At 41.9% G+C, this 17,494-nt stretch overlaps 1 protein-coding gene across 7 annotated transcripts in view; it reads right to left on the bottom strand.

The window, feature by feature from the left end:
• ZNF608 (zinc finger protein 608) overlaps nt 1-17,494 on the bottom strand; it is an 86,373-nt gene that overhangs the window by 36,857 nt on the left and 32,022 nt on the right. For all 7 annotated transcript variants that reach the window (XM_026115378.2, XM_026115380.2, XM_026115382.2 and 4 more), the window contains exon 3: nt 10,163-10,418. In XM_026115378.2, coding sequence (XP_025971163.1) covers nt 10,163-10,418 — 256 coding nt within the window. The remainder of the gene's footprint in view (nt 1-10,162; nt 10,419-17,494) is intronic.

Here is a 17,494-nt window from a genome sequence, read left to right as displayed (position 1 = left end):
ACCAGTGTGAGCAGTTTTGGGGGGACACAGAAAACCCAGGAGAAAACTCCCAAGTAAGACACTAAGGTCTGTGGCGGAAAATATGCAAAAGAGCTACACTGGAAGAAAGTGCCTGTTGTTAGATGAGCGCCTCGGGCTGTGAGACTGCCTCGGCAGAGGTCGGAAGCGCTGCAGAGGTGTCTGGCGCTTGCACCAGCACTCGCAAGGACATCGCTGCTGCCTTCCCCGCCAGAACGTGGTCCCCGCTAGTTCTGTTTCTAACAAACGCTGACTAGCCAGTTTAATTCAAAACAAACCACGGTGTCACTGTGTTTCAAAAGCAAGATGCTTCACTCCCCTCTTAGCTAGCTCTCGGCTCTTGAGGAAACAGGGCCCGGTCAGGGTTTGCACAAACCTGGCCAAGCTGAGAAAGTTCAGAAGAAGCTACCGTCCAGGGGCTAAACTATAAAGCCACCTGAGAGTCACAGAGGCCCTCTGATGTGCTAATAAATATTAAATTCTTAATTTTTACAAGACTACCATGTAAGAGGTTTTCTTTCCTTTACACAACAATGGAAAAAGGAAAGACTTTCTGAAGTGCATAGGGACGATGCTGAAATGCTGGTCTGCCATTTAGAATCCATACAACAATAATCCGATTTTCCAAAGTAATGAGCATCAGGAGCTTCCACTGACCTTACAGCAGGTTGTATCATCTCTAAATACAGGTCTCTACCTGGGAATTGTTCCAACCCCACATTTGTTCCCTCCTTCTCTTTTTTTTATAGCTTTTAATTCCTGTAGCCAGTGATAGTTCTTACTCTGAAGCTGAGCCAAGTCTCCTGATAGCCAGGGGTCCTTCTGCCTGAACCTGGCTTAGATGCAGATAATGGGAAACTTTTATTGGCTTCACTGCCACCAGTAATGGCTTTAGCAAAACTTCTCAGGAAGCAAATAGTAATTCATTGCAAAACTTTTTCAGAAATCCCAGAACGTACAGCCATAATTTTCATGACTTTAACAAGATTGCAGAGAATAAGCTGAAAGTAAACTTTTTTTTTTTTAATCCATAACAGACATTAGAAGTGACACTCTTCTGAAAGTTGATATCAGCTTACCTCTTCTCTAAGGAAAACAGCTCCTTCAGTGAAACCTGAGACTCCTCTTTCTATTTCTAAAATCTCCCAATTAGAGGGGGGTCACACAGCCGCAGGCTTTAAAGATCCACAAAAGCCAACTCTATGTGAATGCAAGGTTAGGAAGTTTAGGTTCAATCACTGTAGGGGAAAGTAAACAGGCAGTAAAACATAATTAATTCTTTCAACTTACTTAAAGGCAGTTTTAAAGTGATTGTGGGGAAAAAACACCTCTAGATTAATTGAAGATTTATCTGGAACCGCCTCTGCTTGAAAACGTTTCTCCACAGTGCGAAGGACCATGATGGAATTGCCATCTACTGACACTTAACTTCAGCTCCATTTTATTAAAGGACATCTTTATGTTATTGGTTGAGTTACCTGAGAAAACCAAACGGCTTGACCTAGCTGCTATGGCCATATAGAAATAGCCCCCCCACCCTCCCAATAAAATCTCTTAAATACAGTAAAATATCAGGTAAAGCAAAGCCCGAGTAACCTTCCCAAATAAGGGACTATTTAACAAGTAACGGACATCCACCAAAAAAAATCTGTAGCCTCAGATGATGGGGAAAAGAAGGATTTTCTTAAATTATTTTTCCAATTAAACCTTTAACAAGGATAATCAATTCTGTCTTTAAAAATGAATTCTATAACCTTTTATTTCTATAGCTATATCCATGTAAAAATTCTTCAAGATTTAACTTTGCAGCAAGAAAATACAAACAAGCATTAATGCTGATGTAAATATAAATGTTTCTGTCTTAGTTGATACTCCTTTAAAACACAGAATTAAAACAAAGTGCTCTAAAATGGGCCTTTTTTCCCCCCAGATGTTATTTCTTCCCACAAATCTGATGGGGTTTGGGAATTGATGAACCTTGATTGGGGCTTCCATTGCAACACTAACTTTAATAAAACTAGACCTAGTTTTTCAGTCTAAATCAAGAAAGCTATACCCCTTGAGCTTTTCCTTTTTGATACTCTTTGTTTTCACCCTCGACCTCTACCGTTCCTCTCTCCCTCTTTTAGAACAAAAATATAACCTGTAATCTTTTAGTTACCCTAAAGGCCAAAGAAACCTTCACTGTTCAAAATTTTTAAACAGAGGTTTTCCTCGTGCTTTTGGGATTGCCTCTTGTCACCCGTAGTTCCAGACTAGTAGCTAGTTACTACCACGTCACTAACAATTTGAATGAATTAGGAATATGCCCTCGGGGTGAAGAAATGCAAGTTCCCATCAATTCCAAAATATGAAAAGCTGGATATTAAGCCAGACATTGGTCTTATACAGGCTTGTCAGTCCCAATACCAAAAGCAGATTTTTGCTATGCAACCCAGAAGGCCAAAAAAAACCCCCACCCTTCTTATTAAGCTGCTATTAATCTGTATTAGTGAAAATGTGCAGTCCAGCAACAGAGAGAGCCCCTCATGCACCACACTGTACAACATAGGCAAAACTTATGAGCATAACAAACTAGAAGACCACAGCTTGTCCTAACCAGTTAGACGATATACAAAATTGTCATGGAGTGACTGTGAGAACATCTTCAAATAAGTGGGTTACTCCTTGAGTCACATCAGTTAGACACAGCATTTCTACTGGGTTTTCATTCCTTCCTCCCGTGGTATTTATTCAGTAAGAAACCACTTGCACGCATACACACTTTCTTCATTAACAGGCAACCCTCCTCCCCCTCGCTATCTACAAACCCGAGCACCACATGTTTCAAGCGTTTTATACTGGAATGGTCTCACTTCTAAGCAATCTGCGGCTATTGTGATTTTGCTTTTGAGCAGTAAATGCTCAAAACTGTTGCTTTTCTTAAAGCAGCTCCTTCAGTGTTCATAACCTCACTGCTTGAGCAGGCTCAGTTTCATGTTCAAATAGCTCCAAGCCAATGTTTCCAATCTCAATTATCCGCCTTCCTTTTTCTGTGCACCCTCCCTGCCCCCATACGCTTGTTTGCAAAAGGGATAATTTTCTATGTATGTATAAGCAGTGCAGGGAGTCTTCCTCCGCAGCAGTCTGGCAAGATACAGCTTTTTATGTACGCACTGTCTGGAACGTGTTAAGGTTTTTCACTCTCTGCCTTGGGTTATACCAAGATAAGTCGCGCTCCGTCTTCTCAGAGAGCTGTAAACAGTGGCATTTGCCAGTTCCCCTCAGACAAGCTGGCTGTTCCTGCCCTGGCTAAATAGATACCTTGGATAATCTTGGTCAGTTAGGTCACTCAGCTGTGGCTACGCTCTACTTAGCATTACATCTGCATCCATAAGGCTGAAGCAACACGACCGGCACTAGGTGATAAACAAATTACGCCTTCCTCCACGCACAGCCAGGCAATAAGCAAAGTCATAGGACGAGCGCTACGGCGCGTATATGTTTGGGGAAGAAAGCTGACATTTAAAAATCAAATTTAGCATTTAACATAACAACAGCATCTTTACGCACCTTTCCTAGGTGTTTTTCTTTCAAGAGTCTGTACAGTCCTAAAAAAAATCTGCTGACCTGAAGTGACAGTGTTGGGAAGGAATGGGAGAGGGGACGAACCAACTTCACTTCTCTGCTTACATATAAAAAGCCTGGAAAGTGGCAGTGGTTCTGTTTTTTTCCTCACTTTTTTCAAGTTTTTCCTGTTACAGATCTTCAGTACTCTGTGATACCTAGACAAATAACCTCAAACTGAAATTAGTGCTAAAAGGAATGACTAACTGAACATTTCTGGAAAAAGGAGCGCTTTGTTAAAGAATCAAAATTCAATTGGAAGAGGTCAAAATATCCCCCTCTGACATATAACTCTGCCAGCAGGGAACACCCAGGATCTATTTCACGTTTCTCCTTCACTAAGAAGGTTTGTACAGACGTGATTTATCTATTGTTTGCTGTGCGCTAAGAGCCTGCAAAGGTTTGGTTACCGTAGCTCAGCTGATTCATGGCAACTCATTAAATCCACATCAACTCAACCATGTACCTGGGTCATAAGAGTCAGTCCCAATGGCTTAAAACCACTTTAAGGGGATTCTGTTGATGCACAGGGGCTTGCCTTTAAAATTACTATTTGCTTCAGTTATTTTAGATGAAAACAGTATCAAATAGAGAACAAGTAGCAGTGCAATTTGGAAACTGAAGGCTACATGCAGAACAGTTACTTGGCTGGGTCAAAAACGGTTCCCTTTTCCGTTCTCTGAGCACAAACATTTTGCTACAGCTGTGTCGTAGCTGTAAAATATGTCAGGAGGAGATTCCTGCCATGCTGGCTCAGACCAAGCAGTCCCCCCAGCCCCACCAGCTTGCCTCTAAGGGCGGGCAGCACTGAACGTTTCGGAGGAATGTGCAATGAGCACTGCAGGAGCCAGTTACAGGACAAGGGATACAGATTCTGTATCCCTAAGCAAGCACGTACACTGATCAGATAAAGTTGGGCATACTGGTGAAGTCACCAGAAAGGCCCCACTTACAAAACCTCAACAAACTGACTGCCAAATCCCTCTCCTGGTCCAAATCCTGTAACACTAATCTCTTAAACTTTTTGCGGACACTGTTTACGTCCAGAAGTACAACCTCCCAAACTCCTTTTGTAAAGGAGGCAGAGCTGCCGTAAGGGCACAGCGCAGGTTTCCACGCAAGCCTGCCTCCCCACTGAGAGACGGAGCCCGTTTCTGCTTTGCTACGGGCTTCTGTGTGACACAGACTAGGGGTCAGACTCAAAACACCCTGGGAAATAAAATGAGACAGTTGAGGGCTATGAAGAATTGGGTACCGCAGGCTTCCGTGAGTCCCTTAACTCACTGGGTCCGCTATCTTAAACAGCAGAAAGAGGAAGAACAAAACATTTAAAAATAGAAAACACACATGTCTAGACTTCTTCTGCACAGACTGCATTTTGATACTGGCGGATGTTCATGCGGGTCAGCAGATGACTCACATGAGTAGAAGAGAGCTGAATTTCAGGTGTTCTCTTAAGGTAGCCGGCCAAAAAAGCCACCGCCTCCGTGAAACACTTCCCTCGACCACGGATGTAAGGAAGCCTCATTTCTGAGCTTCTTCAGTGCTTCTCTCCCATAAAATCCCCACTGCCTTTACAGCTCTGTGCTGGATATGGGAAAGAATACCAGACTGCTGCTGCCTGTGTGCAGCAAGTTAATGCTCTCCATCACTCAGAAAGGAGAGAAACTAAGTGCGCTGAGCTTGAAAGCTTATCTGTTCTTTCAGCTGTATCACTTGGTTTAATAAAGCGTATTACCTCTCTCCATAAACCTTGCCTGAACTTAAGAAGACAGTGTTGATTTAATCGTGTTTGTCTGAATTTCTATGGTTTATTGTAAGGTTCTTTGATAAAAGAGATTAGAAAAACAAAAACAATTTTCTCTAATTTCTGCATTTGTCTACTTATGCATTTGACAGTGCTTTCAACATTACAAGTTCATTGTTTCATCATGCCTTTGTATTTGTGAAAGTAGGAAAATGTGGTTGTTAAACCACAAAAAATGCTAAGGGGAATCAGCGGCAGTCCGACTACTTCTGATGCTTTTAATTCTATACACTCGTACACACCCTTGCTTATACACACATGTACAAACACATATAGCACTAACGAGATTTCAAACCAACTGTATTCTTCTAAAACACTTTTTGCAAAACTAACACTGCATAGTAAAAAGCGGAGAGGAATCAAGCTCAGTTCTGTGCAATAGGTATGTTTTCAAAACAAGGTCTATGCATACAAAATACAAAGGTGGCAGGTGGGGAAACCCATCCACGACAGGTATCAGCACGCCTCCGTGTAAATTATGTCTTCTCCTTTCTACCGGAAATTTCTGCAAAACGGTGTCAGAACTGATGACAGTACCCATCTGGAAAACCCCAGCGCTGATCCCATCAGATTTCCAAGATCCAAAATAAAACTACAGCAATCCCCAGATTCCTAGTTCTCACATCTGACAACCAGCCTTGAGTTAAAAAGCCAATGCGCTAACGCTGACAAGAGAACTCTTTAAAAAATACAATTCATTTCTCCATTATTTATGGCCAAACAACAACGGCAAGTTGTACCCAAACTGCACAAAGAGGAAGGACGTCAGCGCAGCAACGTGAGAAGCCGAGCGTGGCGCGCTGACAGCTTGCTCTGCACACAAAGGCGGCGAGGTGACGGATGGCTGTCTCCTCCGCCGTCTTCAAGCAAACAAGACATCAGCAGAACAAGCGCTCCTCACCACTGCAAGCTGACTCCGCTCCTAGATGCGGCACCAAAAGCAGGACTTGACCCCGGGCAACCGAGTGTGAGAAGCAAAACAAAACAGAAAAACCAAGCTCTAAGCAATTTAGAAAGTTGGTTGGTGGTTTCCCCTTTTTCTGGGTCATTTTTATTTCCTCTAGGCGGTAAGAAACAATTACTGCTCTCTTCAGAGCTGCTTTCCCAGAAGATAATTACATCGTTTAGTAAGTACCTGATTCTAGATTAACCTTACTTCTCAATATAGAAATACAGACTTTTAGCAGTTGTTTCCCAGAGAAAACAGAGCATGAGAAGAACCAAATGAACAAAAAGCCCGCTCCAGCAACGCTACCAAGCTGCTTGATGTAATGGATTTTTACTGTTACTGAAGAGTAGTTTATGGTATCAAATATCCACATCAGCTGCCAGCTTTCAGGTTGACTTGCCGATAAACTATTTCTCATTCCAATACTGCAAGGTAGCCTCAACCAGTTTCCTCGTTTCCCCCCGCCACCCATTAACACCACTTTGAATACACACCAAGTCATAGCCAAACAAGGATGTTACACAGAAGAAAATGCCTACTGCGCACGCATGTGAAAATTAAGCAGTATACAACTGTGAGCAGTGCAACTGAGAAATGCCCACGTGATAACCAGCCTTCTCAGTCAATTATATTAGTAAAACCACAGCCATGGTTAGTTACAAAGCCCCATAATAAAATGTGACAGACTTCAGATGCCAGCTTCCCTCTACACATCTTAAGATTGAAACACTCCGGGAAAAACGGTCTCATTTATTAAATCCACTGATCAAATCAGCTGCACAGACTGGCATGGGATAAATGAAAAGAGCTGTAGTAGTAACGCTGTCTTTGATAAGCCACAATTTTGTCTGAAAACCAATGCTTGCTTTTATTTTTTTTTTCTCCTTTGGACTGATTATCTTAAAAACATGAATAACAAAACCAAACACCATCCTTCTTGTGACCTTGAAGAACAAATGCAGCAGAACGTGACAACCTGTTTAACACTCCTAAAAGAAAACCACTTATTTCAGATGCTGATAACCTTCACACCACGAATTCCCAAGCACACACCTTCTCTTCCAGAGAGCATGGATTAGATTTAGTAATGAGGTCTACATAAACTATCTGACTTCATCTTCCTCTGCTGACTGCACTGTTCTCATTATAACTCTGATGGCCACATCCTTGCTGTATTTGCACTCCCGCTGCTAGCTACGGCAGCGCGTGAAGGCTGCCCAGCACGCACATGGGGCTCATCGTTCCCATATGCTATAGGGTGCGCAGACATCCTCCCAGCATATCCTAATTGCCTCACGATTCCTCTTACAGAAAGGCTAAAGCATTCAAATATCGCAAAACACAGGCCAAGGTCAGCAATTCTTGCACCTTGGCTTCTTAGAACTGTTTTACCTTAAAAAAGCCATCAGATGTAGAGACAGATGTCAGTTTGCATGTGTGTTTTATTAGGCCTTGGAGAGCAGTGGAGGGGGGTGGATATGAACGAAACATATGGGCAGCACAAAAGAGACTCGTATTTCAGTCGGACATTATGCACAACAAGATGGTTTTGGATCTCACCAATTACAATGATTTCAGTTAGAGTATTCTGGATTTACACCAGTTTAGCAAAGGTCATGTTCTGGCCTAATTAAAGTCAAAATCATAACCGGAGAAAATGCGAATCTGATAATCATCCTTCTGTTAAAGGTAAATAAAAGACCCATCTGCACCCTGCTTTCTAAAATTTGGCAGACATGGCTTCATGCAAGCTGCTATATAGCTGCTTTCATGAACATATCAGGAAATTTGAAAACAGCTAAATATATACATGCATGTGTGCCCCAAACGTCAAAACTGAATTAAAATGCAAAGCTGATCATTAGGAAGTCATTTTTTAATAACACAGAGTGAACTGAGAACACTGGTTTGGGGGGAAAACAGAGTAAAAGTAATGACATTTTCTTCAGTAAAGCAGGTCTCAAATGGTAAAATTTCTTGAGAGAAAATCATACCTATTATCTTCAGTCTTTTAAACAATCTACACTCTACCTATATCACCAGAGTGGTATTTTAAAATCCCATTTTGTCTATTACTGTAGCCACTCACACCTGTAGTGTCACTCCACACTGTTTGTGAACCGGTGAAAACAGGCACATTCAAAACCATTTCACTCAAACCCGTCTTCATTGCACCCTCGGTTGTTTCAGAAAATTGTTTTAGACAAAGTGGGAAAAGGTTAAGGGAGTTAATTTCCATTAAATAACATGAGCTTTTAAACCAGTAGAGTGCTGAGAAAATGTTAAATGGAATGTCATCCCGGCCAGAATGCACTTCTTTAAATACTTCATTTCTGGTGCCAAACCTTTAACAAGGCAGGCTTCTTAAATTCAGTGGGGGTCAGAAGTTTAGTTTATTCAGCAAGAATAACACTATTAACAGCTACTGCTCTTTCATGTCACCACAGTTAACACCCACACATTCCAGCACTGGTTAATACAGGCCAGTCAAGGAAGATTGGAGCTGCTAAGGGCAGTCATCTCTGCAGGGATATTTTAAAACAGAATTTATACTGTGCTTTAAAAACAATCTAAAAGGATCAATCTACCTTATGAATCTGCTGTAGACATAGACAGAGAGAAAGATGGATGGATGAGAGCATATAAAAGCAAGTAAATCTGACTCTCTATATTGATTTTTGCGAGGACAGTGTAGAGCACTTTGGTGAGGTCTTATATATCACTGGAAAGGACCAAATGCCACTGTGCATATGTCTGAAGGATGTCAGGATTTATCGTGAAGCAAAGCACGGCTGTATTCTTTCATTATGTCCTTTCGTAAATAACCTTGTTTTCACGGCTGAGGAAGGTAGACCACTGCAAATTAAATACTCCTCAATACAAACAAGAGAAAACAATTACAGGAGGACTCTCGAGCAGCTGTAACTGGAGAAATACACCGCTATTAAACCAAAAATTGCAGGAGCTTAGAGTACACATGCAGTATTTTTAGCATTAACAAGAGAAAGCTGGTATTTTAATAATGAGCTTTTGAAAACCAGAATGGAAAAATCTGCATATCAGAGCATAATCCTCTTTCTACTGACTTTGTTCTCAATTGCAGCCAATCGCCGTGGAGCCTCCCCCAAAGCTCCCCAGCGCGCCTCCTTGGCCAGACACCGCCCAGGGATACTCAAGAAATCGCTCTGGTTTAGCTAGCACTTCTTCACCAGATGGAGCATTTCTCTTTGAACGCGCATGTTTTCCTCTTAAAACATGTTTCGAGCAACCAGAATGCAAACAAAATAATCACAACATCAAATACAGTCTTTAAGAGGGCTCTGGGGCCTCTATTCTTGTGTAATGGTGACAGTTTTGATCATAAGATCTGAGTTCCAAAATTACTCAGCTTTGCACGCTTTCACCTAACCTCTTCACATAGCCACTCCCATCCTTATATTCCCCTCATGTTGTATATTTAACGAAGATCCTGCTGCTTAGCATACTTATGCTATCCTGCTAGCTATTTCTTAATATGCTTTTCTCAATATAGCATTAGAAAACAAATCTATTTCGAATTGGAGTTACCTTGTAGGTCATTTGGAAAATCTGACTGTTTAAATTAAAAATTGTTGGGTTTTATAAAATAAAAAGCTCACCAGCTTAGCTATAAAGCTGCGACTGCCATCGTACACAACGGCATCCCAACAGACTAGCGAGGCCCCAGTTAGCGTCCAGGCAGACAGAGCACAGTCTCCTCGTTAACATATCTAATAGACAAGCCTAATGAAAAAACAATTTACCTTCTTCAGTTTCATGCCACACAATTCCTTCCAAGTTCACGCTGGTCCCAGGCTCACAGGGTCCAAGGCATTCGGGTTCTGTTACTACTCCAACCTCGCAAGTATTTACACCCACTGAACGAGTCCGTACCAAAAGCTGCTCGACTGGTGCTGCAATATTGGATGAAGATGGGGAAAAGTAGGAAGGCAGAATCTGAGGTGTGATACTGCTGGAAATCGGAGGTGGAGGTGCAGGCACTGTAAACAGGGGATCAACCTGAAAACAACAGACAAACTTACTATAATGGTGCTGTGAGATTAAAAAAAAAAAAAAAACAACAACCCAAAACAAACAAAAGAAAACCCAGTTTGCTTAGACTGCATTTGTGTATGTAGGGATTTGGTTATCATGGGTGATTTCAGTCTTATGAGCTCATCTAATTTTTTTTTTTTTTTTAGCATCAGCCCAAATGCTGCACATGAAAAATTAAGCACAAAAAAACTATCATGCTAAACAAGTCAAATTGCTAAGTTGCTACAAGACTATTCCCTGTTGTCATAGACTGCTAGCATGAAATAATAATAAAAATTTAAAAAAAAGGATTAACGCCACTTTTTTCTTGGTGCTGACAGAGACTGATTTGTGAATGGAAATTAATTTTGCAAACTGGGAACTGCATTTTCTATTTAAAGAAAAACATTTAGAAAGACAGTACAAAGACATATAAACGCCATTTTGTTTCCTGTGCATCACAGAAAAAATAGCACTTGGAACAATTCTAATATCCATATGCCATCAAACATAATCTCTTGTCATCCAGTCATTTAAAATACATTAGGATCACCCACCTAACAGCTTACAGATAACATTTACATCTTTCTACTTGAAATAACAGCTGAGGACTTTTACAAGAGTCTATCCAATCCATCTTGTTTCTACGAATTCCCAAAACGTGTACATGGAAGAACACAACTCGCCAGGCAAGCGGCCTGTACACAGACAGTTCACATAGCCACAGGATCTATATATGAATTGAAAAAGTTACTGGTCTTGCATGGCTTCCAATACCCCCAGGAAGAGATTTGCTGTATACGGGTTTGGTCCTCAAGGTGCTCAGTATTTTACTGTGGCCATAAGGTCCTTCGTCGCATGAGAGATTAAATGAGGAATGTTAAATGAGGACATGAGTGCGCCCACTTAAGTAGTTGGTGATCCTCAGCACACCTGCTTGTCCCTGCCACTTGGGGAATCCTCCCTCCATTTGTTACATACCAAAACTCATGTTTGTTTGGCCCACTGGATCATAGGTTTCACACCAAGAAATCCTTCTTCAGTCCAAGGGTTTAAAAAAACAGCATTACCTGCTTTCAGATAGATGATGAAACACCTTCAAGTCTATGTAGCTTTTCATCCTGGGCCCCTGTAAGAAGGGCCAACAGGAGAGACAAGCTGTCTCACAGCACATTGCGATCTAGGGTTTGTTTAAGCGCATCTCAGTGTGGCTCAGAGTTAATTTTGCTTTCTTTTAAAGCACAGTTGGCAAATACGCAGAAAGAGGAAAGGACTGAAGGGCATATCCTTGTGTCCTGTACTTTTTGTAACACAGATCAGATCACTTAATCATGTGGCCGCTTTTCCTAATGAGAAAATGAGATGGAAATCTAAAATCGTAAAGAACTTCCTTAAAATAGCAAATGGCCCTTCCAGCTGTGGATCCCTTTTCATTCTTTTTCTTGAAGCATCATCCATACAAACTGAGAACCAGCCCTTCTGAATCGCGCACCCAAGCCCAAGGATGCTAAATATATGTATTTATATATATATATAAAGTTCTGTATGATCATTTATTTTTTGTCCTACATGGCCATAAGCAAATACTAAAATAATAATAATAATAATAACAAGCCTGGATTCTGATATTGATTACACTAGAACGGTAATGAAGAGGAGCCATAATCAGATTCTTACTGATACTGCTGGCTGGTGGGGGCCGAGGGGTGGCCCCGAGCAGAGCCCTGCCAGGACAGCGGAGGCAATACGTACTCCGGCAGAGCTCTGAGTCGCTCTCCGCGTATTTCACCTCCAGGCAGAGGAGAGAACGGGCAGCGAAATGGAGCCCCGGCGCTCCAAAAGCAAGGCTGCCTACTTCTGCAAATGGAGCAAGGCTGAAGGAACGGCCTGCCTCAAAGCTTGCACGCGGCTTTGGAAACCTGGGCAAAAGCTGCCAGTACCCAGCGCTCTGCCATAAAACACACTCGTCCCAAAGCCAGGGGCAACACACCAAACGTTTGCCCTTATCATACCGGAAGGGCGAATGTTTTACATGACTGTAGACGAAACTGGCAGATGTTGTCTTCCGTTTTCCAAGTATTATAAACAGGGAGGGGGGGCCAAAGAAGAAAGCCCAGATCTGACAGTGTCCCCTGCTAAGTTCGTTTTTATGAATACTTGTACTTAGTTCTGGTTTATTTTGACTTGCTCATGAAAGTTCATGTTTTCCACTAAAATCACTTGGAGCAGACAAGGCCAAAAAAGCAGCTATTGCAGCAAAAGGGGCCATTACGCTGTCAGACCAGACCACTAAGGTTCGGTCACCAAGTAGGTGGACGTTTACCGGCCCTGACGTCCACAGTCGTTGTGCAAGTATGACCTTCCTCGTGAGAATAAATCTGCAGAGCTTAAATATCGCTCCACCTTCCCCTGTTTTAAAACTATCCTATCTTGTCGGACAACCAGGCCATCGGCAGAGCGAAGCAGTGGCTCTTCGCGATACTGGAGTGACACGGCCGCGCTCCCGAACCCGCCGGAGGGCACTGATGTAAGCGATTAGCAGCCCCGAGAGAGGCAGGAAGGCGGCCATCTCCAGCGGAAAAAAGGCACATAAGTCTAAACATCTGGTGGTGGCAGTCTGTCAAACTGAGGAAAGTTAATGTCAAGAACAGACGCTCTGCAGTTTCTCACTGTTATTTTTGCATGATTATTGCCAGGTGCTGGTGCACGCCGAGCGGTAGCCTGGCTATTTATCACGCCAGAGATTCCAATAGGAGGACGACAAGCTAAACCAGAGTAAGGTTGTTTACACAGATACTCTCTTAATGCCCATAATGGAAGGGCTCCCAACCCAACGGAAGTATTCAAGCGATATTTTCTTCATTCACCCCATTTCGAGGGCTTTCGAGAGCTGATTAGTACCAAAGGCTACAAGGTGGGAGCGTTACCCGTGGCAGCGCCCCACCACCGAGGCTTCGAAGGCATCAGGCAGCGATGGCTCCCGGCAGCAGAAATCACGACCAAGGGACAGAAAACGCTCCACGGAGCCCTCCTCGCTCTGGACAGGGCACAGAGACGTTGCGGTGGCTGCATGATGCTGGTCTGCAGGCAGGAGAGGGTACAGAAGAGAGAAGACACATCGCCCCAACCAGGAAGAGGCAAATCTTTCTAATAAACAGGGATTTCCTGCAGTTACTCGGGCACTTTAATTTACACACTCAAATTAAGTTCTTCTCATGAAAGCTCATCTTCTTGATGCAATGTAACCTCCTAAAAATGTGTTTGAAAATTAACATTTTGTGTCCTTTGTAAGCGATTTCCTGACAACCAGGAGGATCTGGTGGAGCTGACGGCAGCTCATGGCAGAAGGGACACAAATTTGAGCGGACATCCTAGGTCAGAAAGCCCAGCATCATACTACCACAATCAGCCATAGCCCAGTTCCCTTCTTGCAAGCATAGAAGAGCCTTAAGTCTTTATGGGACAGAGCCTCTAATCTACTCCCACAGAAAACCCCAGGGAATGAAAGAAGAGTGGTAACCCAGAAACCCCCATGACCTTAATTTGCTATGGTACTAATCTGACCATGGGGGATTAGTTTTATCATTTTACTCAAAATAACCTATTTTTTCCCAGATACTTAAATAGATGGCTTTTGATCATATTACCAAATGGATGTATTCTGCATATAGGTATTTCATTCATTTTAACTTTGAAAACTTTCTGAGGGTGTGTATCTGAAGTGTGAAATGTTTTTGTCATAAATCACAAAATACAAACTAAAAAACTAATAGCTCCCAAACTGCCCAGCAATGTGATGTGAACCATCAAAGTGTGCAAGCAGGTGTATAACTATAAAAATATATGTAGTTCCGCCTTATTAATGAAAATATTCCTTTGGCAGTGATCTCTGAAGGACAGGAGACAGAGCTACCAGACTAAGACCTGACAAGGTCATACGCTCCTGCAGCATCACCCAGCACATGATTTTGACATGCACATGCCATACACCATTTAATCCATGTACCATCACACAGCTCAGACCAAGGCAGAGGAGCAGGTTCAAAGCTTGGGATAGCCCCTTCCACAAGAGCCCTGCTTTTTAAATTGAGAAAAATAAGCACTGCCAGCAGGAATGTCTGTAGAAAGAATGCAGAAAGAAGGAGATCCCAGACCTATTATGGGATATACCTAAAAACAAAAACCTGACCCTTTGCAAAACTAAGCCCTTCCTTAAGGAAGACGCCAATGTAAGACCAAAAGGAATGAGAAACCTCCAGCCTTGAAACCGGCATCAACAAGTTCCTTAGATTTACACAGTAATACTTCACAGAATCACTATACCCGAAACGAAAAGCAGGAAATAAAGGAATCCATCTCTGCATGGAAGTGCTGCTTTTCTCCAAATTCCTTTACCAAGATTTTAGGGTAAAAGGGAGATTGACTTGTTTTTGCATAAAGTATGCCCGTCCTGCCTTCACGCACTTCTAAAGCAACAAGGACCCCAGAAGACCTCATTCCAATCTCATTCATGGCACCACAAACCAGAAGTACTGCTAATGAAATCAATAAAATTACTTTGGAAGAAAACAAACGTGGGAGAATGTAACACGGAAAAAACGCCTGTGTGCTTGAAAGTCTGTCTGTTTCTCCAGCCATCTCACTGATCCAAGAAAAGATGCCTCTTTTCTCAGCGAACCTTGCCCCACAAAGAATTTATACAAAATGAAGCTATCCACCCATATTCTACCATGTAATAAAAATGGCCCCTATGAAGAATCTCTCCTTCATCTGAAAAATCTCAATTTAAACTCAATTCAGGATTTTTTGCATCTAAGCTCACCCAAGAAGCCACTCAGGTGCATTTTGCCACCATACTTAACAGAACTGATGTTTAAAAAAAACTATCCATTTTCAGATGAGAAGGTTTTAATTATATCCTTGAAATCTTTGGTCATTTTCTCAATACAATTTGTTTATTACAAGACATTTATTATTTAATAAAGACATTTAGATGAACAAACTTTCTACAACAAATTAATGGGGGGGGGGGGGGAATAGATTACCTGCCATGTCTGGAAAATAGAAAAGAAACATTACATGACTTGGCTGTAGAAAAGAATTTTGATCACCAGAAAGGCAAATCTACAAGTCTTATATTCAACATATGGAAAAGTCAGAGGAACTAAGGAGGTTAGTTATTATGGTCAATTGAACTGAGGATCACAAGAGTTTGAATGTGAAGGAACAATGAAGGAGATTCAGACTGCCTAAATTTCATCCACATTTTAGACTTAAGATCCTATGCCTAAGAGTAATCCAAAAAATATGCTTTCCAAATTCTGTAGCATGGACAAGAAACCTGAGATGTAATTATGTTCAACTGACTAATACAAGTAGCATCTACTTGGAGATTTCAAGTATTTCCTACTCTTAAAATGAACCTTTCTGCTTCAACCAAGTAGTTAAAAAAAATAAAAAAGCAAACAAAAAGACACTGCAAAACAAAACCTGAACTCTTGCAGTACTATTAACCTTTTACTGCAAGGAAGAGGGAAAAATTTCCCCCTTGTATTCAAGATCTTCTATGCCACTCCAATCAACTGTGCAACCAGCAAACACAGTTCTGCCAACACCCGTGCTGTTGGTAATTACATATTCCTTCCACATACAGATTTCCAGACCTCCTCAGACACTGTGCAACTCTATCAGCAGCGGTTCCACAGATGGGGTAACGATAATGCTTTTTAGGACAATAATAACATACAACGATGATCATAACGAGAACTCAAATCTTTCAGTAGGGTCTAATGCAGATATAATGGTGCTAAACTATTCCAAACATGGACTTTCAAGGGAGATCAACGAAAAACAAGAAGAACTGCAGGCACGGAGAATTCCTTGTTCTCCCTTATATCTTCTATCCTAGCTCAAATGCTTGGGATTTCCCAGAGCCATTCACCCATTTTAGTATGGGAAAGATTAGCATTTGACAGCTGCCAGCGATATCCTTCTGCCAAAGGCTGCATCTGTGAAAAACTGTATGTCAACTCTAACGTTTGGCAGAGGCCTGGGAAGATGCCCAGATTACCACCTGCAAATTTCTAGTAAAGACATTTCTCCTATCTCAGCCCAGGAAAATCGTATTGATTGAGATAACTCTGCTTGAAAGTCTCTAGAGCACCTTTCTCCATTGAAACTTGGTTTCTCATAGTCAACTCCTCAATTCGCACTTCCAAACTTTTATGTCAGTCACTGCCTGACCCTTTGCTGAGCTTTAAAACAGAATAAACAAGCCCTGAAATTCCCTCAAGATCCCTGTCCTGTCTAGACAGATTCACAGTATTCCAAGTCAAGAAAAGAATTTCTCTGTTTGCATTTAGACAGAATATGCATAAGACGAGCTCCTGTATCAGATGGTGTCTTGCAACCAAATATGGTAAAAATTGAGGCATAGTCACGTCCTGGTAAGGGATTAGATACTTCTTTACCTAGGTCTGTGACCCTTTGGAAAACTGTAATGATGAAGATTTTAATTTTAAAGATGGCAATCACATCTTTTTTTCCACAAGTTTCTTCTATACACACCCCCTCAGGGTTCTGAACCTAGATAAAAAGATAAGGTATTTACATATGGCAATTCCACAGCATTACTAATAATTGATACCTTGAAGTTGCCAATGTTCAGTCCTAACAGGCCTGAGACTTTGATGAGGAATGAAGCTGTACTTGCTGTATCACTTATCAAGATATCAATTCATCAAGGAAAGTTTTCCCATTCTGAACTGTAAATAGGAAGATAATGGATAATTTAATTGCATCATGACTGACTTCCATTTAACTGTTGCATTTCTTCTCAAGTTTTTATTCTCAGGGTCCAGGCAAATCACACCACATCCCTCTGACCCCACAGCAGAAGTTCTCCGTTACCAGCAGACTGCAGTCTGGTGGAAGGGCCGCCTCTTTAGCCGCTCTGAACACGGGGCTATGCAGAACCAACATAATTGCGTGAGGAGGAACCTGCAGTGTACATAACCAGAGTAAAGCAAGACTGCACGTAAAGCAAAGCTAGGGTGTCTTTT

The sequence above is a fragment of the Dromaius novaehollandiae genome, chromosome Z (assembly GCF_036370855.1).
Source record: "Dromaius novaehollandiae isolate bDroNov1 chromosome Z, bDroNov1.hap1, whole genome shotgun sequence".
NCBI classification, from domain to species: Eukaryota; Metazoa; Chordata; class Aves; order Casuariiformes; family Dromaiidae; genus Dromaius; species Dromaius novaehollandiae.
This window is presented reverse-complemented; position numbering and strand designations above follow the sequence as displayed.